This window comes from Molossus molossus, unplaced genomic scaffold (assembly GCF_014108415.1).
Source record: "Molossus molossus isolate mMolMol1 unplaced genomic scaffold, mMolMol1.p scaffold_m16_p_21, whole genome shotgun sequence".
Taxonomy (NCBI): Eukaryota; Metazoa; Chordata; class Mammalia; order Chiroptera; family Molossidae; genus Molossus; species Molossus molossus.
The window spans coordinates 24,676,614-24,701,524 of NW_023425357.1; the positions used below are offsets into that span (position 1 = coordinate 24,676,614).

General features: G+C 47.6%; 1 protein-coding gene across 1 annotated transcript in view; it reads left to right on the top strand.

Annotated features, from left to right (window-relative positions):
• Positions 1 to 24,911, top strand: part of PKD1L2 (polycystin 1 like 2) — a 93,986-nt gene that overhangs the window by 32,671 nt on the left and 36,404 nt on the right. The window contains 15 exon segments of the mRNA XM_036276055.1: positions 1,120 to 1,129; positions 1,858 to 1,909; positions 1,912 to 1,968; positions 2,630 to 2,694; positions 2,696 to 2,747; positions 4,156 to 4,302; positions 4,305 to 4,343; positions 6,139 to 6,312; positions 6,860 to 6,965; positions 7,859 to 7,984; positions 8,973 to 9,021; positions 11,336 to 11,555; positions 12,166 to 12,359; positions 23,059 to 23,176; positions 23,179 to 23,236. Of these exon segments, the coding sequence (XP_036131948.1) occupies positions 1,120 to 1,129; positions 1,858 to 1,909; positions 1,912 to 1,968; positions 2,630 to 2,694; positions 2,696 to 2,747; positions 4,156 to 4,302; positions 4,305 to 4,343; positions 6,139 to 6,312; positions 6,860 to 6,965; positions 7,859 to 7,984; positions 8,973 to 9,021; positions 11,336 to 11,555; positions 12,166 to 12,359; positions 23,059 to 23,176; positions 23,179 to 23,236 (1,467 nt within the window).

The window sequence follows — 24,911 nt, forward strand, 5'->3', positions numbered from 1 at the left end:
GGACATTTTTCCATATTTTGTTCAGATAGAGTAGGAGGGGGAGAGAGAGAGAAATATCGACGTGAAAGGGACACATCGAGTGGCTGCCACCCACATAACCCAACCAGGGCCGGGGACAAACTGCAACCGAGGTACGCGCCCTTAGCAGGAACCGAACCCGGGTCTCTCTGGACCACAGGCCGACGCTCTACTCCCTGAGCCAAACCGGCCAGGGCTGGTCTCAGTTCTTACAGGGTTACCACCTGGTGGTAGGCAATGATGCCAGGCTTGCCTCAGCAGAGCTGTGAAGTATGAAGAGGAAGTAAGTTGGCCAGGGGAAAAGGGACTGGAAAGGGAACAGAGTGGCCGAGGAGGGAGAACCAGGAAGTGAAAGAGGCTGGTGTGGCTGGAGCATGGAGGAGACGAGAGAGACAAGAAGAAACGGAAGAGTGGGCGACATTCAGGAAAGCCATCCAAGAGGTTTAAGCAGGCTGGGGACACGGTCACGTTTTGCTTCAAAATGCCCTGGTAGCAGGGTGGAGTTGTTGCAAGAGGGGACTTGCATACGCTCCTGGGGGAATGAAGAGTTAGGTTCATCAGTCAGATCCCCGCAGGAGGTAAATGGCTCACTCAGACTAGGAACTGATGAGAGTTGAATAAAGGGCCTATTTGCAGATGTGGGCAGAGAAGAGGGAACCACCCAGGGATGACAATGCAGAACGACAACCAAGGAAAGCCATTATCCCTCCTAGGGATGCAGAGGTAAGGGGGTGGGGGAGAGTGTTACTAGAAACCTCAAGGGTCTGTAGCTTGGGAAGGTGCTCCCCAGCAGGACCCGTGCTCTTGGTTGGAGGAACACAGCCTCTGCCAACTGCATCCCATCAGTTAAGGAGTCGAGGAAGTTGTAAACAAATACCTCCACCTCTCTCCTCTCACCCCCAAACCCCAGCCAGTGCTTTCCATTGGCTAGAACAACCAGAAGCCAGAGGGTACAGGGGATTGGGTGATGCATCTATAGGTATCAGTCTCTAGAGCACAGAGCCACAGAGTTGATGGAGAGTGAGCTGCAGGGTAAATGGAGAATGTCTGGCACACTTGCCGCAGGATAGACGTGAAGACAGGAGTGGGGAGATTCAAGAGCTGTTATCAAGTTACAATTGAAAGGGGCTGGGAATGGGTCGAACACACAGCAAGGGCCAAAGTGATCTCCCATGGACTCAAGGGTGGGGTATTATAGAGAAGGCCCAGGATTCAGATCGAGACATGTTGGTTCACGATCCACCCCCCTACTTAGGACAGCGTCACTGAAAGAAATCATATAAGCTCCCTGAGCCTGGTTTGCCAGTCTGTGACATGGGGATTCTAATATGTCACTCATAGGGTTGTCGTACACATTGGATGAGCTAGTAACAATGGAAGTCATGTACAAACTATGGCATGCATGCTATAAAATCACAGCATTCATTTAGTAGTATTAGAAGTAGGAAGAAGCATAGAAATCGCCTGCTCTAATACCTTCACAGAGAAACCAAGGCTCAGAGAGTTTAAGTGACTCATGCAAGGTGACCATTCGAAAGTGGCAGGGACAGAATCTGAGCTCAGCGTCCTGTCTCAGCCGTGTGCATTTTCCATATCATTACCGTGTGCATGAAATGGGAATTCACTCAGGCCCGTATCACCATCTTCAGGGCCAACGCTGCTTCCCAGTTCTGGTTGGGGTGGGGGTTGCTTTTATTCCTCCTTTCACTTGAAAAGAAAGGCCCTTTCTCAGCTTCTCGAAGGACTTGAGAAGAACTGGACAGAAGGCCCGGCAGGCAGGTGGCCACGAGCCCGAGCGGGCCTCCTCGCTCTGTTCTCTGCCTGCCTTTCAGCTGGGAGAACTGCGGACCAGTGAATGCCAGCGAGGTCGTTATGCTCGGGGTCACCATGGGGACGACTCCCCAGCAGCCATGTTCAGCTGGTATTTAGACGACACCCCACTGGAGAAGGTGAGGACACTGGAAACCACTCAGACAGAAAAGTCTCCCTACTGTGACTGCTCACATGCCCAGGACTGAGCTGGGGGTGGGCTGACCCCGCTCAGGGAGTCCGGGGGTAGGGCACGTTCCCCAGCGGAAAACCTGGGCATGGCTCAGAGAAAGAATGGACAACTGGGAGCAAAGACAGCGGGAAACACAACAGCAGATGCCGCTGGTGCCCTAGCCCAGTCCACGGCGGAATGGCTGATGGCCAATAACTACGAAGTCTAACAGCCCAGCCCCTCGGCCTCCGAGTGAGATGTCTTCTGTGGTGCAGCTTGTGTGCTCCAGAGCTTCCTGTGGGATCAGGCTGAGGCTGGACGCCCCCTGAGGCCATTTCTTTGCTTGGCGTCATTCCCCACCCTAGTCTGCCTCCCTCCCTCCCCTACTGGCTTCCCCTTAGAGCCCGCCCTCAACAGATGAGCTGCCCACAAACCTTCACCAGGTTCTGCTTCTAGGGAACCTGACTTAGGACAATCTCCTAACCCGGCTGGAGATTGATATCTGGGCTGACCTCAGGGAAGCAAGCAGTCCCTGCCACTCATCCATCAGAGACAAATCTGAAAGGCCTCCCAGGGTCAGAAACCAGTGCCCTGCTGAGGTCCAGCAGCCTGACTGTAGCCTCAGGGGCTCTGAGCCCCTCCTGGCAGCCTGTAGACTCCGGGGATTTTGGCCAAATTCTTTAATCCTCCCCCAGAGTTTCCTCCCCCCACACACTGCTGCCGAACAGCTCCCTACTGCAGACCTGAGGCCAAGCCAAAAATGAGCCAAACAAACCCCAAAGCCCTGAAGTATGGGACATCCGCATCGGGTGGGGGCCATACACAGACTCTGGTGTGAATCCCACCACCACCACCACCACCACCATTTTCTAGCTAGGAGACTTGAAGCAAAGGATTTAACCTCTCTGTGCCTCAATTTCCATGGGCATACTAAAACACCTGCCTCCAATTGTATTATGCAGGGTGGATGAGACGACACCAGTGGTATAAGTAGCCCACTCTGGGGTCGTGCAGCCTGAGTGCCCTGCCTGGATGACTCGGCGCTTTCTACTGAAAACAAGCCCAGAGCTCGGGAAATGTAAACTGAATGACGGGGAGATAAATAATGAGGGTGAGAATTCTTTCTGGACTGATTCCTTTGACTCAATATTTCTCAAAGTGGCCCGTAGTCCACCCACACTGGGATAGACTGGGCTACCAATTTAAAATGCACACTCCTGGGTTTGCCCCAAACCTTCTGACTTATGTCTAGGCCAAGAAATGGATTTTGTTTGTTTGTTTGTTTGTTTGTTTGTTTTTAATCCTCACTGGAGGATATTTGTACATTTATTTTCAGACAGAGTGGGAGAGAGAGAGAGAGAGAAACATCGATGTGAGAGAGACACATCGATTGGTTGCCACCTGCATGACTCTAACCAGGGCCGGAGATGAACGGCAACCGAGGTACATGCCCTTGGCCAGAATCGAACCCAGAACTCCCTGGTCTGCAGGCTGATGCCCTAACCGCTGAGCCAAACCAGCCAGGGCCCAAGGAATGGTTTTAATTGATTAAGATTCTCTTTATGCCCAACTCTTCCAGGCACATACTCTTTTTGAAAAACCAGGTGATTATACCAGGTGATGTGGGATATCAGTGCAGGTCAGCTGAGGGGACTACTCTCCGTGCTGTGGGCGTCTGGGAAGAGCACGGCTTCAGATGGGAGCAGCCCGTCTCCAGATCCTGGCTGTGGTCCTACCGAGCTCAGTGAGATTGAGCAAGTCATTGTTCCCGGTGTACTCCCTCCTCACCAAAGCTCTGCGAGGGAGCTATTCTTACCAGCCCCATTTTACAGGTGAGGAGCTCACTCTCAAAAAGCTTAAGCCCAAGGTCATGGCTAGTAAGGGGAAGAACTGGGGTTCAAGCTCAGGCTTGTCTGAATCTATTCCTCTATCTTGCCCAGTTTCTCAAAGTGAAATCCTGGGGTTCCCTGCATCAGGGTAGTTGTTAGATTTGCAGACTTCTGGGCCCACTCTAGAACCTCCAGAGAGGTCTGAGGCTCAGGGTCCAGAGAGGGGCCTGGGAATCTACATGTTTAAGTTCCCCGGGTGACCCTGAAGCATAATGGAGTTTGTATGGCACACACATCCCCTAAGCACCCTCTGTCTTCACTCCCCAGCAATGACCAGGCTTGCCTGTGGGGAGGACACCTATGCTATCAGCTCTCTGCCTCCTCCTGAGGTGCCCACCTGCACCACTGCCCCGGAGGAGGGCACTGTTCTCACCAGCTTCGCCAGCTTCTGCCATGCCTCCGCCGCTCTGGGCCCCCTGAATACTGCTTCTGTCTGGAATCAGGTCCTGACCAAGGCTAGGTCTCCCCTCAGCTTCTGAGCGCCTCCTTTCCCAGAACAGAGCCTGTCTTCCTCTGCAAGCTGCAAAGAACATGTTTCATGTGTCAGAGAGGTTTGCAAGATGAAGACTCCCCTAAATCTTAACCCCTCACCCCCCAGCACACTGACCCAGCCACACACCCCAGACAGAGGAGAGCAGGTCCCATCAGTATCTCCCCCATAACAATGGAGACCAAAATGACCTCTGTCCTGGCAGGAGGGATGTGGAGAAAGTTCAATGGATGAGTATACACAGAAGCAAGACAATGTGGGGCCACTACTAGGACTCCACCCCGCCCCCCATCACTCAGAGTAGCCATAACCCCTCGGAAGTCTGGGGCTATTCAGGACAGAGATGGGCCTGGTTCACAGAATCGTCGATTTTATTGACCCACAGCAGGGAATGGGCAATGTCACAGATCACACTGAACTGAAAGGAAGCATTTTGCAAAGGCTTACAGGGGGTGAAGCATGCAGACGCCATCCCCACTGCACAATACCCTGCACAGTGTCCTGTCACCACAGCCCACCCTGGGACAGCAGGAAGACATCAGTAGGAGAGACGGGGTGAGCAGCCTACACTGCGCCTGCTCTCCCAGTTTGGGGGATGGTTGATCCTTGGAGGGCTCACCTGCATCCTTGTCTCTTCCCAATGGGTTTTGGCATTTTGTAACCCTCATATGAGCTCTGGAAATGTTCTAGTTAGATCGACACTTTCCTCCGAACCTCGGCACTGGGAGTGTTGCTGGGGAACTCTCCAATATTCAGCACTGAACACTATGAATATAGGTTGAATGCCCTGGCTAGGGAAAGCTATTGAGACCCAAGTGAGTGTGGTTTTCATGGGTGTCCCATCAAATAGATGTGGAATGCAGGGCCGTGGAGAGGGTTGTGACTGGGTCTCAGCCTGGAGGAAAACAATTCAAGGAAGGAAATAGATTTGATTCCTAACCTGTGCCCCCCTAGATGGAGAGGCCAGGCTAGCTGTTGCCATTCTGACTGGTTATTCCTCTGTAGTACCTCCCGCTGCCTCACACCGGTGAGCAAGGGGGCAGGGAAGTATGCCCAGATAAAAATGAGTTAACTAATTATTGGGTAGTGAAGTATGTGTCCAGATGCTGACCACCCATGTCTCCCACGTTAGCGCACACCTGCCTGACGCCAGCTCCAGCTCCAGCTCCAGCCTTTCTTTCTTTTCTGATACCCACCCCCACTCGTACCCCGCCTACTCTGCCTGCCCCCATGGAGGCTTGGATATGTCAGGGGATTGGTGCAGCGGTTAATGATGAATCCTCTGGGGTACAGATACCCCAGCTCCCCCCCTCTCTTGGTGGATAACACCCATCCATCCATCCATCCATCCATCCATCCATCCATCCATCCAACCATCCATCCACCATCCATCCATCCATCCATCCATCCATCCATCCATCCATCCATCCATGCATCCATCCAACCATCCGTTCATCTGTCCAGCCAGTGAATGTTTACTGAATGCCAACTATGTTCTGGGCATTGTGCAAGGCACTCTGGGAAGGGTTCCGAGATGGACTAGGCTACTCTACTAAAGGAACTTCGCACCTTGTAAGGAGGGAATACCTGGCCTCAAGTTGGCGATGTAGGTAGCTGGCGCGATGGGCCTGGTCCAGACTTTCCCTAGTTTGTGTCCTCACCTTGCTCCCCTCCATTCTAGCCCTCATCCCCTGAATGGTGTGGGAGACGGTCTACCCCAGGCAGGGGCTCATGCTGTTTTTCCTTCTTCTCTGGGTGAGCCCAGCGGGAGGCCAGCTGGACCCTGCAGTATGCCAGCGAGGCCCTGTTGGCGGTGAGTGCCAAGGCCCATCCTGAGGACCAGAGGCGGCAGGCAGCCACCAGGGACCTGTTTCAGGCTGTGAGCTTGCCTGAGGGGCAGACTAGAAGAGTCTTCGGAGGCCAGTGGCAGCCAGGTAGGCGTCCCAGCCCAGATGCAGACTTCACACCTACACTCCTCGGTGGATCCTTCACCACATCTTGTGGATGAGGAAACAGAGGCACAGAGATTAAAGTCCCTTCTAGGAGCTGAAAGAAAGGTTCCAGAGACCACAGCTCCTGGGAGCAGTGTGGTGCAGCAGGCCGAGGGCAGGCTCTGGAAGGAGGCGGGCTGAGTTCAAGTCCTGCCTCTGACATGTACATGCACTTCCCTCCTGTAAGTGCATGTCAGTTGAGGATGGAAAGGTTCACATAAGTCAGGTGTTAGAAGCTTTGTAAGTGCCCACTCTTCCCTCCCTTAATTAACGGTGTCCCGTCATGGTCTTGCCTCACTCCTTTGCCCTCTTCCTGCTGAAGGTCCCACACGAGCCTGGTGACAGTAAGCAGAGGTTGTACACGGAGACAAGTCACTCTCCTTTCTCTCGCCTCTGTCTTCTCTCTGTTCTCTGTCCTCCCTCTCTCTTCCCTCTCCTCTCTCCTTTCTACACACTCCCGCTTTCTTTTCCCGGTGCCACAGTGTCCCAGCTGCTCAAGCTGTGGAGCATGTACAGGCTGCGCTCCTGCTGGGAAGACTGCCCAAGGGCCTTGCAGCCTCTCTGGCTACCTCCTCCATCACCGTGTACACAAACAGGTAACCAGCTGCACCGCGAGTCCCCAAGAAAGCCCGTCCCCTGACCTGGCTTGTTCCACACCCACACCCCAAGACCCTGAGACAGGCAGAGCCCAGGCGACAGCCTCGGAGGTGGGAGAAGAGACGGGACTGAGCAGTGGGAAGGGCTTCTCACCGAGAGGCGGTCCCTGTGTGGGTTGCCCTCCTAGATCCCAGAGGCAGTTTCCCGTAGCAGCATCCAGACCACACACGGTCATAGGCCGTAAAGACAGGGATGGGAGCCCATGACATCAGAAGTCAAGTAGATAGGGAAAATAAGCCTAGAGAAATGTCCCCATTATAGTTCATTTATTTATTCAACAAAATATGTATTGATGCCCTGGCCAATTTGGCTCAGCGGTTAGAGCGTCGGCCTGCGGTCCAGAGAGACCCGGGTTCGGTTCCTGCTAAGGGCATGTACCTCGGTTGCAGTTTGTCCCCGGCCCTGGTTGGGTTGTGTGGGCGGCAGCCACTCAATGTGTCCCTTTCACGTCGATGTTTCTCTCTCTCTCTCTCCTGCTCTATCTGAACAAAAAATGGAAAAATGTCCTCTAGTGAGGATAAAAAAAATGTACTGACCGCCAGCACATTCCAGACACTGTCCTAGGCACTGGGGTGTAGCAGTAAACAAAGCTGGCTAAAGACCCGTCCTCATGGAGACTCCAAGCCAGTGTAAGGGCATCAGCTGCCTGGTATCCCAGTGTAAGGGTATGCTGTGGCCACTGACACTAACATGTGGAACCACATAAGGGGAGTAACACAAAGCAGCCTATTCTGACGGTAATGCAGCCCCCCCCCCCCTGCCCCCCTAGTGCAAGAGACTACAGGTCTTCCTCTGACACAGACTTTCTCCCCTGTTCTCACCCTGTGGCCAGAATTCAGCCCCGGAGTTGACAAGGCCCCTCTGTGCACACTGCTGCTGCCAACGCTGCAACCTTTACCCTGCCTGCTGCCTCCTCCCTCGGCTGCATGGAGGACAGTCAGGAACCTGGGGACATAAGGTAACAACATCGTAACCTGCTCGGGAACAGCCTTCTACAGTTTGCAAAACACTTGTACAATATTTGCTCAGTCACATTGATTGATTGCAGCCCTGCCGATTACAATGTATGATGCCCATTTTACAGAGGAAGTTCAATGACTTGCTCAAGGCCATAAGCAAAGTGGGGGAGCTGGGAATTCAGATCCGGGCCGTCGGACTCCCCAGTCCAGCGTCTTTCCACTGTGTTCTGGAATTTCTCCAGCAACCCTGGTTCAACTAGTCATTGGAAATGAAGCTCTTCCGACTTCATTCCATAACTAGGAAATGACAAACCCTGGGCTCTTTCCATTCCCAAATGAGTGCATTTCTGACTTTTCGCTCCTTGAGCCCCAGTAAAAGCAAACAAACTTCTTTCTCTTAGACTTGTTAGCTTTGCCAGAGGAGAGGCTCAGACTTATAGTGTCTGGCCTTTCCTTTGCTCCTTTCCTATGATTAATAACTAGCTGATTACAATAGTATCACAAGTATAATGGGCATAAGCAGGTCTGGGCATTAGCAGGCCAGACACACTGCTCATTGCTTAGCATACGACTCGACTGGCAGAGAGGGCTGCTGGGGTTACTGGACAGATGTCGTAGGGTGGGTTCTCTAGGTGCTGGGGTTGAGAATGAATCTGCAGTGCTAGATGTTTGTTAGAGATCAATACTTTCGACCAGTAAAGAAAGAAAACAGGACTGGGCAGAAGTCAGGCTGCACTCCAGACCTCACATGGCCTCCGTCAGCCCAGCATTAGCCATCAGGGTTGTATTCACTGTGCTTGTTACTTTCTATATCTCTATGGTGTTTTGATACCTTAAAAATCTTGCTGGCGGGGAGAGACTGTCCCTCCCAGGGCCAGCCAGTTCTTAGAAATAGCAAAGGTTTCTGCCATGGCATGCCTTTTATGTGCAAACCAACGGATCCTGAGTGTATGCCCCAGCTATCCCCTTTATCTGATGCTCACACAGCAAGTCAGTATTCAACCCTGACCGAAATCAACCCAGGGCCGGGGACCAGGCAATTAGAGAACACCCTATAGCCCGAGCCTGCCAGAATGATTCAAACTGGGCAACCTAAGCTGCTTGCTCTGCCCTGCCTATCCTAGGGCCTGGGTCTCCCACCTCCACGCCTGCTTCTGCCTCCTGACCTGGTGCTTCCCCCGTGGTCCTGCGTAGCATGGTTCTCCTCCTCTCGGGAAATGTAAGCACTACATTCTCTAAAGGGCACTGGCTTCTCCATATCATCACTCAGGCACCTCCATATATTAAAAATCCCATGAGAACAAATGAGACAAGTGTGTCCTGCATCAGGCCAGTATGTCTGGACGTTATACTCCGCTTCTTGCTCAGTTACTGAATGCAGATGGCCCCAGGAGGGGAGGTCCTCAGGTGGGGGGAGTGTCTGCAGCCACGACAGACCCTGAAGGAGCTAGGAGCTGGAGCCTGTCTACTGACCACACTCCCTGGGACTGGGCAGAAGGTCTTCCTGGAAGGGGAAGCTGGGTGGTACATTCCTGCACCTGCTAAAGAGAACCACCAGGAGTAAATGGACAGTGCACCTGGGGCATGAATCGGTCTGTTTGAAAAAGGAACGGAGAGTATCAGTTAATCTGCAGAGCTGATTCAATGGAGAGTGGTTATAAGAACTTCTAATGTGAGAGTAATAGCAGCAGCTAATCATTGAGTATCATTCTGTATCTGATACTTGGCTAAACCTTTTGTATGCAGTATCCTTTTTAATACTCTCAATGCGTCTAGAGTCTATGTATCCTATTGATGACAAGAAACAGGCTCAGAGCGGTTTGCTGGTTGGCTGGAGGTTCCAGAGTTCATATAGGACAGATCTCTCTGCCTCTGTAGCCTGTGCTCCTCCTTACACACACTCGATCAACACGTTCATCGATACCGCCACTGGTTCACAGGGCGCCTTTGTGCCGATTAGAAAAAAATCCCGGCTCTTTCTGTGCCAACATAGCCCTGAGCTGAGGTGCACAGCTTGACCATGGTAAGTTGAATGAAGACCCCCAAGAGGTTCATGTTCTCATCCCTGAGCCTGTGGATGTGTCACCTAACAGAGCGAAAGGGCTTTTGCGGATGTGACTTAAATCGAGGCTCTAGAGATGTAGAGATGATCCTGGATTATCTGGGTGGGCCCAGTGTCATCACAAGGTTGTTACAAGAGGGAGGCAGAGGGGGAGTTGACTCCAGAAGAGGGAAAGCCACTTTGATTACAGAAGCAAGAGGGCGGGGTGATGGAGGAAGAGCTGTGATCCAGGGATGGGGCGGCCTCCAGACGTGGGAAAGGCAGAGAAGTGGGTTCCCCTGGAACCCTCCAGAAGGAACCAGCCCTGCCGGCTTTCGCCGTGAAACTGACTTTGGACTTCTGAAGATAACAGCTTTATGTGGGTTTTCTTGTTGTTTGGGTTTTTTAAAAATCAATTAACTTTTTTTTTTTAATCCTCACCCGAGGACATTTTTCCATTTTTTGTTCAGGTAGAGTGGGAGGGAGAGAGAGGAACAGAGAGAGAGAGAAACATCGATGTGAAAGGAACACATCGAGTGGCTTCCACCCGCACGACTGACCAGTGCCGGGGACAAACTGCAACCGAGGTACACACCCTTAGTGGGAACCGAACCCGGGTCTCTCAGGACCGCAGGCCGACGCTTTAACCGCTGAGCCAAACCAGACAGGGCAAAAAAATCAATTAACTTTTCAATTACAGATTCCCTCCTTTTCCCCCCATGGACAACCTCATCCATGCTCCCAACCCCTTCCCTCCTTCCCCACAGTGTTGTCTGTGTCCACTGGTTGTGCATATATGCATTAAGTTCTTTGGTTTATCTCTTCCCAACCCCCACCCCACACCCTTCCCTCTGAGGTTTATCAGTCTGTTCCCTACTTCCATGTCTCTGGATCTATTTTGTTCATCAGCTTATTTTGTTCATTATATTCCACAAATAAGTGACATCATGTGGAACTTGTCTTTCTCTGACTGGCTTATTTCACTTAGCATAATACTCTGCAGGTCCCTCCATGTCATCTCAAAGGGGAGAGATCTCTCTTCCTTACAGCTACATAGTACTCCATTGTGTAAATGTACCACAGCTTTTTTATCCACTCCTCTACTGATGGGCACTTGGAAATGTGTGTTGTTTTAAACCACCAAGTTTGTGGTCATTTGTTATAGCAGCTCCAGGAAACTAGCAGAAGGAGCAAAGCACAGAGCAGATTTCAGTTCCCCAGGTCCTCACGCTGCCCAGTCTGCCAGCAGCCCTGACGTTCACTGGCTTCCCATCCTGGCACACCCTTGATGTGGTTGTTCTGATGACAGATCCTGCTGCCTCGGCTTTCAGAACACGGCGAGCCAACTGTGTTGAATCTGACCAGACCGGAAGCTCTGTGGGTGAACCTGACTTCAGCAGGGGCAGCTGTGGGGATCCAGTTGCACTGGAGACCCAACATCCCACCCACACTCAGCCTGGGCTATGGCTGCCACCCCGACAAGACCAGCTACGATGCCAAAGCTCACCTTCCACCAACGGCTGCTCCAGGTAGTTGCATCATCAGGCTGGTTTCTCAAGCTGCTTCCTGGGTGGGTGACCAGCTCAAAACTTGAGAATCAGAAGCCATAGGGAAAAAAAGAAAGAAAGAAAGAAAGAAAGAAAGAAAGAAAGAAAGAAAGAAAGAAAGAAAGAAAGAAAGAAAGAAAGAAACACTTGCTACATTAAGTGCTTATTTTTGTTGTTGGTATTATTAATATTTGGCAATATTAAGTGAGCACTTACTATAAGCCCTGAAGAAGCTGACAAGCACTTATAGAACTAACTTCATTGCAGTCCTCACCACGACCCTCAGAGATGGGGACTATTGAAATCACTTTCCAGGTAAGAAGAGAGAGGTTAAGTAACTGGTCCACACATCCAAGAAGGGACAGAGTCAGAATTGGAGCCCTCGTGTGTCGGACTTGGCAGTCATGCTCTGCACACTGACCCGGAAATGCCTCTTCTATGTTCCTGGTCTTAGGAGGACAGGGTACTCCTGAGACACTGGGGGGACCATCAGGGTCAGTTTCGCTGCCAAGTCACCCCAGTCCTCCTCTTCCATGATGTTAGCCCAGTCTCCCCAAGGCTTCAGGCTGACCCTGAGCCTCCTTTCCTGCAGATGGGCTGTCCACATGGATCCTGAGCCCAGAAGACCTACATTTTGGAGAAGGTGTCTACTAACTGACTGTGATCCCCAATTCTGACCTGGAGCCAACCCCTGGCAGAGACCTCACCATCGGCATCGCCACTTTCCTTTCCCATTGTGTGTTCTGGGATGAGGTCCAGGGGAATTGGGACAACTCTGGGTGCCAGGTAAGGAGAGGAAAGTGAAGAAGACAGAGTAGCTTGGTTGGGGTGTCCTGCTCCCTTAGGGGTACTGTTTTAGTGCCTCCAGTGCACCATCTTCAGTACTACCACAGGGCCTTTGCATGTGTGCTTGGAATGCTCCCCTTCCCCTACCCAGGGAAGTTAACTCCTCCTTCAGATCCCACCCGAAGTATCACTTCCTCCAGAAACTTCTCAACACCCTGGTTAGGTCAGATTGAACCCTCAGAGCACGTAGGCCCGCCTCCTCCACAGACTGAGCAGAGTGGGAGTTCTACAACCACTTGTGAGATCATTGAAAAATGCCTATTCCCTCCATGCACTGGGAGTCACATGAGATGGAAACAATGTACTTTGCTCACTGTTAGGAACAAATGACCACTGCATGAGTGGACAAATGACTGGGAAGCCCTGTGGACTCCGGGTTGCTGAGAGAGGACAGAGTGGCATTTCCAAGGAAATGAACTCATCACTGAGTCCTTCCTTCCACGCCAGGTGCTGTGTTCCATGCTTCCTTGTGTTAGTTCATCAAATCTTCACAATAACCCTATAAGGTAGTTGGTATTCACGTTTTACCGGTGGTAAAACAAAGGCTCAGGAAACTCAACTAACTTGGCCCAAATCCCTTACCTAGTAGGTGGAAGAGCTGGGATTCCAACTCAGGCCTGTCTGTCTCCAGAGAATAAGCCTTAGAGATATGAGGAGCTGTTTCTCCGGAGCCCCTGGATGGCACGTGGCTCTATTAATTGCAATCAAATCCCTGTCTCAGGTCAGCTCAGCTCTGCCCCTGAGGAGGCAAGGCCCATGACAGTGTTCTGGTAGCAGACATTGGCTTTGAGGCCATCAGAAGCCACCTCTGTGGTCTGTGTCCCCCTTCCCCATTCTGTGCCATCGTATATGCTGTTCTCTGCCTGGAATGCCCTTCTTACCTACAACACCTGGAAAACTCCTAGTTACCCTCCAATCTCCCATTCCAATGCCATCTCTCTCAGGGAGCTTCTCTGATGTCTGGAGTCTCCCTCTGCTGGATATCCACAGCACTTCAGACCCTCTCCAACAACAGCCACCTCCCTACCCAGCTGAAACTGATCACACATCTGCCTCCACCTACCAGACCATAAATACCTTCTTTCATTTATTCTACAAACAGTTGCCATGTGCCTGGCCAACTGGTGGGGATGTAATTGTGAGAAAAACCAGTGAGCTTTCAGTCCAGTAGAGGACACAGACAAGAAGCAAGTGGCACACACATGTCAGATGACATAGTGTAAGAAGCCAAGTTGCAACAGTCACAGAAGGGGACCAGAGCCGAGCTCCTTCCAGGTTCGTTTCCACTGTAGCTTCATTTTCCATGTCAACTCCTGCCCTGGCTTCCAGCGGCCACACATGGCGAGTTCCCCAAAGCACTGGAAAGAGATGAGGGTGCACTGAGATGTCCAAGGCACAGCAGACTCCCCCCACTTGCAGCACAGGCCTTTGTTCCTTGTGAATAAGACCCTGGGTGTGTTGTGACCTCCTAGAGTTCTTGCTCCAGAAGCTGTCTGACCCCCATGTTGCTGGCACAGAGTGCCCACTACAGGCTGCCCTCAGATGCCCGAGGCTCAGAAAGTGGGAAGGTGTAGGGGCTGGCAGCAAGGGCTCTGCCATTAGATAGACTTGGGTGCAATCCCATTTTATCAGCTCCAGCAAGGTGACCTAGGATGAGTCACCCCACCTCTCTGAGCTTTCCCATCTGAAAATGAGCATAAAGGGTACTTGCAGTTGGGGTGGGACCTAGATGAGATTAAGGATATGAAGTACTTAGTGTGGTGTCAGACACACAGTGAGCACTCCATAGATGAAAGTGATTGCTGTGTTAGCCCATCAGAGCAAAGAGAAGACAAAACTGTACGTAAAATTGAAATCAAGGAAACAATGAACATGAGATTCAGCATGGTGGTTGGGTGGGGGAGGCATGGGAACAAGTTGGGGAAGGACCACTTTGCTAAATGTAAGTTATTGGAAAGTTCTAGCTTTCGAGTAGTCATAGGTTCTCAGGTGCTTTTTATGTTATTAAAAATATGCACTTACTAATATATACATACATGGATGTGGGATGTACGAAGCTCATATGTAGAAGTGTGTCATAGACCAAAAGTTATATTAATATCCAATATTGTGTACTTGATGCTCATTATAGATATATATAGATACTGATGTAGGTATATAGAGATTACTGAGGACCATAAATAAGTAAATGGGATCATCAAGTTTGCATGGAAAACCAACATTGACTTCTCTAAATAGCTAAAGAAAGGTTATAAATCTGTGGACTACAGACCTTGTCACAGGGTAAAGGCAGAATTATTGCAAGGGGTCTGAGAACCATATTCTCACTTATGTCTTATCTCAAAGGATACTAAAGGTATAACTACGGTGGCAAGGGGGTACACAGATTAATTTCAGATAATCAAGAAGGGCCTCATGCTGAAAAGGGTTGAGAAAGCTGCTGCTTCCCCAGGCCTTTGTGAAAACCCAGGAGGACAAAGATTTAGACATAAAGCAAACCTGGTCCCAGGGCTCCCAGAACTGAGATTGTCTTGTTAATGGCACCTGCTTCAGTCTCTTCTCTGAAACTAGCCCCACACCTTCCGGGTGTGCCAAGTGTTCCTGTAAGCCCCACAACTGCATGCCAAATGCTCTGGGCAGGATTGGGAACCAGTAAGGAAAATCACAGTGCAAACACAGGACTAAGACCCACGTGGAATCCATCAATAAACAGTTGGTGCTGTGCCCATTTGGAAGGGTCAGCCCTTGCTAGGTGGCTCATTTAAGGGAAAGGGGGCATGTTTGGGATATAGCAGGTTCTTTCTTACCAGGGGTTGAGCACAGAACTTTCTACATGCCAGTGTTTTCTGCTCCCTCCCACCTTACCACCTTGTGGTGGACCCTGGAATGAAAAGGTGATGCTGAGTTGTGGGGTTGAATCACATCTTCTTTACCTACCAAATGGCCCTGGGGGGAGATTTCAAGCTGGCTGAGGGCTTTAGGGAAGGCCTGCCCCTAAGCACAAGGTATAAATTAAAGAGTGTAGCTGGGGTCCCTGCTCTTGCACATTCCTGTCTCTCTGTCCCCAAACTCATTGTCCCATAACACATGGGACAGCATGCCCCAGCTCTATCCACATGCCCTACCCTTCAGAGCCACATCTGGCTGCTCTCATGGGGGTGGGCACACCAATGGCCAGTCCATATGGACTGATGATCTGAGAAATAGGTCTATGCAGGTCCTGGAAGCAGGGAATTCTGGGTTCTGGGTCCCCAAACCACAGTTTAGAAGTGGAAGGGTGGGGTAAAGAAAGTGAGGCCTCTGGAATGCAAAATTTAGAAAGGAGCTAACTCTCAGGGTCACCCAAAGCCTTGCCCAGTCCTGGCTGGGTGGTATATGCTGTGGTGGGAGTAACTCCTCCAGCCCACATCCTCCTCTTGTGTAGAGGGTCACAGCCCGAGGATAGCTAGCATGGGACCGTTCCACAGATAAGCCCAGAAAAAGGGCTCCAGGTGCCTAGATCTAAGAGGGAGTCACATTACGAAATACTTTCCTGGTGCTGAAACACCAGTTTAGAGTGAAATATTTGTCCTTCCCTTTTCTTCACATGGTTCCCCCAGTCTAGGTCTTCCTTTGCTCCTTAGTGTAAGTTGACCAACTTAAGACTTCCAGTTTCAAAAGCAGAAAAGTCCCTGGCAAACAGAAGAATTGGTCACCGAGGATGTCCTCTCAGCATCTAGCCCATTGCCTAGCCTAGAAATAATATTCAACAAATAGCTGTACAATGAATGAGCCTCAGGTGGGAGACTGGACTGGAATGATGCTCACCAAAGTGTGATAATGGTTGGTTGTAGAGGGTGGAGGATAGAGGGGACTTTGCCTTTACTTGTAATACTTATCTAAAAAGGTAAAGCAGAATGACAGGATAGACAGTTGTCCATTGAGAATGATGGGTGCAAAGATGTTTGTTAAAGATAACATTCTCCTGAGATTCCAAAATGGTGGTGGAGTGAATGGAAGCTACACAGATCATCTCCCAGGACTAAACTGGAATTACAACTAAAATAAAGACAAATTGTTGGGAACAACTAATAGAAAAGCAGCTGGAGAGGACCTATATAACCAGGGACAGAAAGAGGACACTAAATCAAGTCTCGTAGGAACTGTGGAGATGCAAGAAGGCAGACTGAGAGCCCACGGACAGCAGCTGTTTTAGCTGTGAGCAGCTCCCTCAGGGTTAAAAATCCCACACCAGCTCCATAGTGCAGAGGGCTGGGACAGAGCACTAAATTAGTTACAGCCACTCACCTTGGTCTCTGAGAGGGAGGGAAGACTGGACTGGAACTGTGTGGAGAGACTTGGGAGCTTGGAGAGCTGAGAGGACACAGAGAGTTTTGTGCTGAATCACTCCCTCACAGGACAGTACCCATATTACTCAAAGAGCCCCTTCCAAGAGCACCAGGGAGAAGCAACAGCCCCTCCTTCAGGTTTTAACACCACCTGGCTGGGTCAGAGAAATGCAAATCGAGGCTCATTAACATTGAGTCTGATAGCAAGCAAGTGCCCCACCCACTGGACATCCTCTTACACCTGAGAGATTTTTCATTCAGCTGGCAGCTACAAATCCAGGCTCACCAAGTAACTGAGACTAATAGTTTCCAGACAAAAAGCTAGAGGATGACTGAACCTTTCCTGGGCTTGCGAATCTACCCAGGAAAGTAAGATTTGACAGTAGTGTTTAACATGGGTCCTCCCACACTCATCCAAAGCCAATAAAGGTAGCCAAAATGAGCAGAACACCAACACCAACAGGGAAAATTTGGCAGGCTCCAAAACCCACATTTGGAAATAGCCAAAATGGTGAAACAAAGAAACAAATCCCAAATGAAAGAACAAGAGAACTCTACCAAAGAAGAGATAAATGAAATGCAGTTAAGCATTATCAGAGGTAGAGTTCAGAGTGAAAATGAGGAAGCTCAATAGCATGAGTAAAGATATAGAAACATTGAAAATTAACTAATTGGAAATGAAAAACCACCAAACAGAAATGAAGAATTATATAGCAGAAATAAATAACACATTGGAAGGAATAACCAGCACAGTAAAGGAAGCCAAGGATCAGATTAGTAAATTAGAAGACAGGGTAGAAAAAATCACCCAATCAGAGAATCAAAAACAATAACCAATTTAAAAAACAGGAAGACAGCCTAAGAGAACTGTGGGACAACAGGAAATGTAACAACATTTGCATCATAGGAGTTCCAGAAAAAGAAGAAAATGAGCAAGGGTTAGAGAATATATATGAAGAAATAGTGACAGAAAACTTCCCTAACTTGGTAAAAGAAAAAGGCATACAAGTTCAAGAAACACAGAGAGCCCCAAGTAAGAAGAACCCAAATAGGCCCACACCAAGACACATAGAGAAAAACTAAAGACAAAGTGATAATCCTAAAGGCAACAAGAGATAAGCAACAGGTTACCTACAAGGGAACCCCCATAAGGCTATCAGCTGACTTCTCAACAAAAACACTACAGGCCAGAAGGGAATGGCATGAAGTAATTAAGGTCATGAAAAACAAGGATCTGAATCCAAGACTACTCTACCCAGCAAGACTATCATTCAAAATAGAAGGTCAAATAAAGAGCTTCACAAACAAACAAACAAACAAACAGGCTACGGGAATACATTAGCACCAAACAAGTACTGCAAGAAATGTTAAAAGGACTGCTGTAATTAGTAGAAGAAATAGGAGAAAAAATATAACCACACTAAACAAAAATGGCAATAAATAAGTACATATCAATAATAATCTTAAATGTAAATGGATTGAACACTCCAATCAAAAGACACAGAGTAGTTATTTGGATAAGAAAGCATGACTCATATATATGTTGTTTACGAGAGACCCACCTCACAACAAAAGATTCATAGGTTGAAAGTGAAGGGATAAAAAAAAATATTCCAAGCAAATGGAAAGGAAAAAAGAGCTGGGGTAGCAATACTCATATTCAATAAAATAGATTTCAAAATGAAGGCCATAACTAGAGACAAAGAGGCCACTACATAATATTGAAAGGATCTAACCAATAGAAAGACATAACATTGGTAAACATATATGCACCCAACATAGGAGCACCAAAATATTTTAAAAACTTCTGGAGAACTTCAAAGGAAAAATCAACAGCAATACAATCATAGCACGGGACTTCAACACCCTGCTGACATCACTGGATAGATTCTCTAGACAAAAAATGAGCAAGGAAACAGAGACTCTAAATGATGTACTAAATCAAATGGATTTAATAGATATCTACAGAGAATTATACCCAAAAACTACAGAATTCACATTCTTCTTAAATGCACATGAAACATTCTCAAAGATAGACCACATGTTAGGACACAAACTAAGTTTCTACAAATTCAAGAAGATTTAAATCATATCAAGCATCTTCTCAGATCACAGTGGCATGAAACTAAAAATCAATGACAACAAAAACATTCAAACACATGGAGGCTAAATAGCATGTTATTAAACAATGAATGGGTTAACAAGGAGATCAAGGAAGAGATTAAAAATGTCCTGGAAACCAATGAACATGAACACATAACAACACAAAATCTATGGAACACAGTGAAAGCAGTCTTGAAAGGAAAGTTCATAGCACTACAGGCCTACCTCAAGAAACAAGAATAATTTCTAATTGACTATCTAACCTCACAACCTACAGAACTAGAAAGCAAACAAAAAGAAAACCACAGAACAAGTAGAAGAAAAGAAGTAGTAACGATGAGAGCAGAAATAAATGATATAGAGACTTAAAAAAACAATCCAAAAGATCAATGAAACAAGGAGCTGGTTCTTTAAAAAGATAAACAAGATTGATGGACCCATACCTAGACTCACAAAGAAACAAAGAGAGAGCACCCAAATAAACAAAATCAGAAACAAAAGAAAGAATTAACAACTGACACCACAGAAATACAAAGGATTATTAATAAATACTATGAACAATTATACCCAACAAATTGGACAATCTAGGCAAAATGGACAAATTTCTAGAAACACATAGCCTCCCTAAACTGAACCGGGAAGAGATAGAAAACTTGAACAGACCAATAACAACTAAGGAAATTGAAGATGTAGTCAAGACTCCCAGCAAACAAAAGTCTGGACCCGGATGGCTTTACAGGGGAGGTTTACTGAACATTCAAAGAACTAACACCCATTCTCCTCAAGCTATTCCAAAAAATTCAGGAAGAAGGAAGACTTTCAAATTATGAGGCCAGCATAATTCTAATTCCAAAACCAGAAAAAGATACTACAAAGAAAGAAAACTACAAGCCAATATCCCTGATGAACATAGATGCCAAAATTCTTAAGAAAATATTAGCAAATCGGATCCAGCAATACATTTAAAATATTATTCACCATGACCATGTGGGATTCATCCCAAGGATGCAAGCCACAATATTCACAAATCAATAAATGTAATATACCACATAAACAAAATGAAAGATAAAACCCAAAAGATCATATCAATAGATGCTGAAAAAGCATTAGGCAAAATCCAGCACCCATTTCTGATAAAAACACTCAGCAATGTGGGAATGGAGTGATTATATCTTGACATAATAAAGGCCATATATGAAAAACCTACAGCCAACATCATACTCAATAGGCAAAGACTAAAAGCATTTCCCTTAAGAATAAGAACAAGACAGGGATGCCCACTCTTGCCACTCTTTTTTAACATACTACTGGAAGTCTAAACCACCAGCAATTAGTCATGAAGAAAAAATAAAAGGAATCCAAATTGGAAAGGAGGAAGTGAAACTGTCATTATTTGCAGATGACATGATATTGTACATAGAAAACTCCAAAGACTCCATAAAAAACCTACTAGAGGTAATAAATGAATTTGACAAAGTAATAGGACACAAAACTAATATCAAGAAATTGATGGCATTCTTATACACCAATAATGAAATCACAGAAAGAAAAACTAAAAAAAAAATCCCATTTACAATTGCAGCAAAAAAAAACAAAACCCTAAGAATAAACTTAACCAAAGAAGTAAAGGACCTATTTGCAGAAAACTACAGGACATTGAAAAAAGAAATAGAGGAAGATATAAAAAAGTGGAAACATATACCTTGCTCATGGATTGGAAGAATTAACATCATTAAAATGTCTATACTACCCAAAGCAATCTATAGATTCAATGCAATCCCCATTAAAATACCAATGACATATTTCACAGAACAGAACAAATACTTCAAAAGTTTATATGAAACCAAAAAAGACCAGAAATAGCCACAGCAATCTTGAAAAAGAAGGACAAAGAGGGATCACAGTACCAGATATCAGGTTATCCTACAAAGCCATAGTAATCAAAACAGCCTGGTACTGGCACAAAAACTGGCATACAGATCAATGAAACAGAACAGAGAACCCAGAAATTGACTGAAGACATTATTCTCAATTAATATTTGACAAAGGTGGCAAGAGCATACAATGGAGTAAAGACAGCCTCTTTAATAAATGGTGTTGGGAACACTGGACAGCTACGTGCAAAAAAATAAAACTAGACCACCAACTTACACCATATACAAGGATAAACTCAAAATGGATAAAAGACTTAAATGTGACTCATGAATCCATAACAATCCCTGAAGAAAATGTAGGCAACAAAATGTCAGACATCACACAGCAGAATTTTCATTGACACAATGTCTAAGGCAAGAGAAACAAAGAAAAAAATCAATACATGGGACTACATCAAACTAAAAAGCTTTTTCACAGCAAAAGAGACAACCATCAAAATGGAAAGGAAACCCACTATATGGGAAAGCATAATTGCCAGCAATATATCAGATATGGGGTTAATTTCCAAAATATATAGAGTACTCATACAAATCAACAAAAGGAAGACAAAGAACCCAATTAAAAAATGGGTAAAGGACCTAAATAGACACCTCTCCAAAAAGGACATACAAATGGCCAAAAGACATATGAAAAAATGTTCACTAATCATCAGAGAGATCCAAATTAAAGCAATAATGAGGTATCACCTCACACCTGTCAGAATGTTCACCATCAACAAATCATCAAACAACAAGTGCTGGCGAGGGTGTGGAGAAAAGGGGACTCTAGTACACTGCTGGTGGGAATGCAGACTGGTGCAGCCACTATGGAAAACAATATGGTATTTCCTCAAAAAATTAAAAATTGAACTGTCATTTGATTCAGTGATCCCACTTCTAGGAATATACCCTAAGAAGCCAGAAACATCAATCAGAAAGAATATATGTACCCCTATGTTCATAGCAGCACTATTTACAATTGCTAAGATCTGGAAACAGCCCAAGTGGTACATGCATTCAATGGAACACTATGCAGCTGTCAGAAAAAAAGATCTCTTATCCTTTGAGCCGACATGGAGGAGCCTGGAGAGTATTATGCTAAGCAAAATAAGCCAATCAGAGAAATTGAGAGCAAAACTTAAGATGCTGCAGTAGGGAAATGGTAAGCAGACAGGGAAGGGAAGGAACCAATAAAGGATGCATTGGTGCCCTGGCCAGTTTGGCTCAGCGGTTAGAGCGTCGGCCTGCGGTCCGGAGAGACCCGGGTTCGGTTCCCGCTAAGGGCACGTACTTCGGTTGCAGTTTGTCCCCGGCCCTGGTTGGTCGTGCGGGTGGCAGCCACTCGATGTGTCCCTTTCACGTCGATGTTTCTCTCTCTCTCCCTTCATCTCTCTCCCTCCCACTCTATCTGTACAAAAAATGGAAAAATATCCTCGGGTGAGGATAAAAAAAAAAATGCATTGTTAAGCTGTTACCCTTATGGGAAACTGGAGCCTAATCCCACTTGGGGACTTTCCAAAATAGTAAGAAATGTGGGCTTCAACATCCTCCCAGCAGAAGGCTGAGGATGGTAGGGAGCTGAGGTATTTATAGACCAATCCCATCAGTCATTTGATGGAGGATGACTTGCAGGGACCATCCATTCTCTGGCACTTTCTGGCCTGCTACTCTAACAGCCAGAGAAATGACTGGGGAAAGAGACGCAGCTGCTGGCAGTGGATGCGAGTGCAGGGACTGCTGCAGTGGCAAGGCTAAGGGATGTCAGCCGAGCACAGGTGGCATCTACTGCAGCTGTTTTCAGCTCAGAAAATCAGGCATGCTCATCAGCATCACCTGGACAGCTTTCGAAAAACACCGATTCCTGGGCCCCGTCCGCAATATTCCTACTTGGTAGGTGTGGAGCAAGGCCCGGGGATATGTATTTTCAACAGAATGGGCACTCATTCATTCATGTCTCAGTGCCAGGCTCTCTGAGAGACACCGGGAATATAATTGTTAGGGGAGAAACAAGTTCCTGCTCTGCAGCCCCCACAAATAAATGTATGGAAAGTGAAAAAGCCACCAGGAAGCATTTTGTGAGTAAAACTCATCTTGAAGACATGAATGCAGATAGTGTCACCCCAGATCTTCATACAGCTGAAAAATAACCAGGCAGGTCCAAGATGGGAGGGGAGGAGAAGGTTAAAGGGCCATGCTTTGTTGGTTTTTCTTCTTTTCTTGACACTTCTAATGAAATACGGCCAGTAGGCTTCGGTTACTATGTGGAATTAGCCACTCGTAGTCTCTCGATTTCAGGGGACTATCACCCTATATAGCGTGGATGGAGAGAGGGAGCCCCACCACCTGTCAGACCCCAACATCCCAGTTTTTGAACGAGGAGGAGTGAATGTCTTCTTACTCTCCACCCTGTTTCCCTGGGGGAACTGAGGGGCCTGCGGCTGTGGCATGACAGCTCAGGGGACCGGCCATCTTGGTGAGTCGGGGGTGATCAATCCACGAGAACCTACTAAGCCTTAGGCCAGGGCTGGGCACTGTGCATTTGCTGCCTTGTTATTCCTTACAAGCCTCTGCAAGACACATAGAATGAATCCCCTTTTTACGGATAAGACAACTGAGGGTCAGAAAGGGCACCAGTCCAGGGCCACACAGACTGAATCAGTACCTAGGAGAGAAACTAGAAGTTGCAGCCGTGGGGTCCAGTGCTAGCCCCACCGTTGGCACTTCTGCAACATTGACCTACATTTAGCTCCTGTTTCCCCATCTGTAAACATTGAAGACAAACCCTGCCCAATAAGAGGAGGCTACCTGAGACACTGAGCTGATTCTCTAGTTAGAGAAGCTGCTGCTGCTGAGCACTAAGCGAGGGCCATCTTCACAGTGACCCTCAAGGACAAGTACTGTTATTATCCTCGTTTTACAGGTGGAATAGCTAAGCCCGGGGAAGATAAGTGTCTTGCCCAAAGTCACACAGCTGGCAAGTTCAGAGTCAAGACTCCTCCCCATTGTCTGAGGTCAAAGCTAGTGATCCAGATGAGTGGGTTCCAGCCTGACTACATATCAGCAGCTGGCAGCTTTAGAAAACACAGCATTTATATTGCCGTCTTTGATTTACCTAAGAAATTAAACATTGATACTTTAAGTGCCTCAGCGGTAGTTGGTCCCCGTGAAGCAGACTCAGATGGAGTTGGGCATGCAGGGTGTTTATCAAGGAGTACGTGGGGTCAGTCTGAGAAGGGAGGGAAGGAAGCAGGGTGAGCAGAGGGAGGAGTTTTAGTGCAGCCCAATAACAGCCTGGTTGGCCCCCCCAGGGAGCTCTGGAGCTATCCCGAGTTGGGTTGAGATGCCCAGGTCTTGACCATGCCCAGGCACCCATCAGTCACTGGATGTCAGCCTCCCCAGGAGGCTGTGTGACCTCGACAGACGTAGCCCCGGTATGCCTGACTGGGCTGTCCTCCCAGAAGTGAGAAAATGCATGTTAAGTGATTCTTAGTATAGTTCTCATTATGCAGTAAATGCTCAATAAAGAGTGGCTACTGTCCTGGCCGGTTTGGCTCAGCAGTTAGAGCGTCGGCCCGCAGACCAGAGATACCTGGGTTCGGTTCCCGCTAAGGACACGTACCTCGGTTGCAGTTTGTCCCTGGGCCCGGTTGAGGTCGTGTGGGTGGCAACCAGTTGATATGTCTCTCTCACATCAATGTTTCTCTCTCTCTTCCTCCCTCTCTCCCTCCTGCTCTATCTGAAGATAAATGCAAAAATGTCCTCGGGTGAGGATAAAAAAAAAAAAGGAATGGCTACTGATATCATCACTAGTCTTCTTGGCTGTAAGACAATAGGGAAATTGGCTGCTGCTGGATCTGACATTCCAACAGAAGTGGGATGATTTTGCTTCTTCCCTGAGATTAAAAGACCTAACTCAGGTTAGATGATACTCACAAAGTCCTGAGTCCCAGACAGATGCTAGACTCATTACCTGGGTGGAAGGAAGTCCGCGAGGATCACATTTTGTGTATTTAAGTTTGTACCTCCTTGAACACACACATTTAGACAATTTGGCTTTCCTCACTTGTATCTGGATGCTGGCCCTGGGCTTGCTGCCCTTTGTTGGGTGAATGGTTTCAGAATGCACCCCCTTGTAGCATATCTGTGAG